The following is a 384-nucleotide window of genomic DNA, read 5'->3' on the forward strand; positions in this document are numbered from 1 at the left end:
ACGCTGGGCGCCGTGCAGAGGCTGCAGTGCTGCCTCAACACCTTCCGCAGCCCGGACCTGAGCCCCAAGGAGTTTGCCTACCTGAAGGGAGCCGTCCTCTTCAACCCCGGTGAGTGCACTGCCCAAACGCCACAGCGGCCAGACGGGCACCTCTCCGGGCACCTCCCGGCTTGGGGACGTTCAGGAGGGAGAGCAGGGACAGCTGGTGACCTCAGTGCTGAGCAGCACCGGGAGGTGGGGACAGGGGGTGTCCCACGGGGTGGGAAAAGCCACAGAGCTTTGCCTGCCCTGCAGGAGACAGAGATCCCAGGGTTTGCTTTGCAAAGGCTGAGTTTGCCCGGTTTATTTTTCCTCCCCTGAATGGCAGCCCTGGAACAGCTCCTG

At 63.8% G+C, this 384-nt stretch overlaps 1 protein-coding gene across 1 annotated transcript in view; it reads left to right on the top strand.

Moving 5' to 3' along the window:
- Window positions 1-109, top strand: part of NR0B2 (nuclear receptor subfamily 0, group B, member 2) — a gene marked incomplete at both ends in the record, with an annotated part of 341 nt that extends 232 nt beyond the window's left edge. The window contains 1 exon segment of the mRNA XM_008939842.1: window positions 1-109. This exon segment is cut by the window's left edge and continues 19 nt beyond it. Within this exon segment, the coding sequence (XP_008938090.1) occupies window positions 1-109 (109 nt within the window).
- Between the last annotated feature and the right edge of the window lie 275 nt (window positions 110-384).

Source organism: Merops nubicus, unplaced genomic scaffold (genome assembly GCF_000691845.1).
Source record: "Merops nubicus isolate BGI_N331 unplaced genomic scaffold, ASM69184v1 scaffold47204, whole genome shotgun sequence".
In the NCBI taxonomy this organism is placed as follows: Eukaryota; Metazoa; Chordata; class Aves; order Coraciiformes; family Meropidae; genus Merops; species Merops nubicus.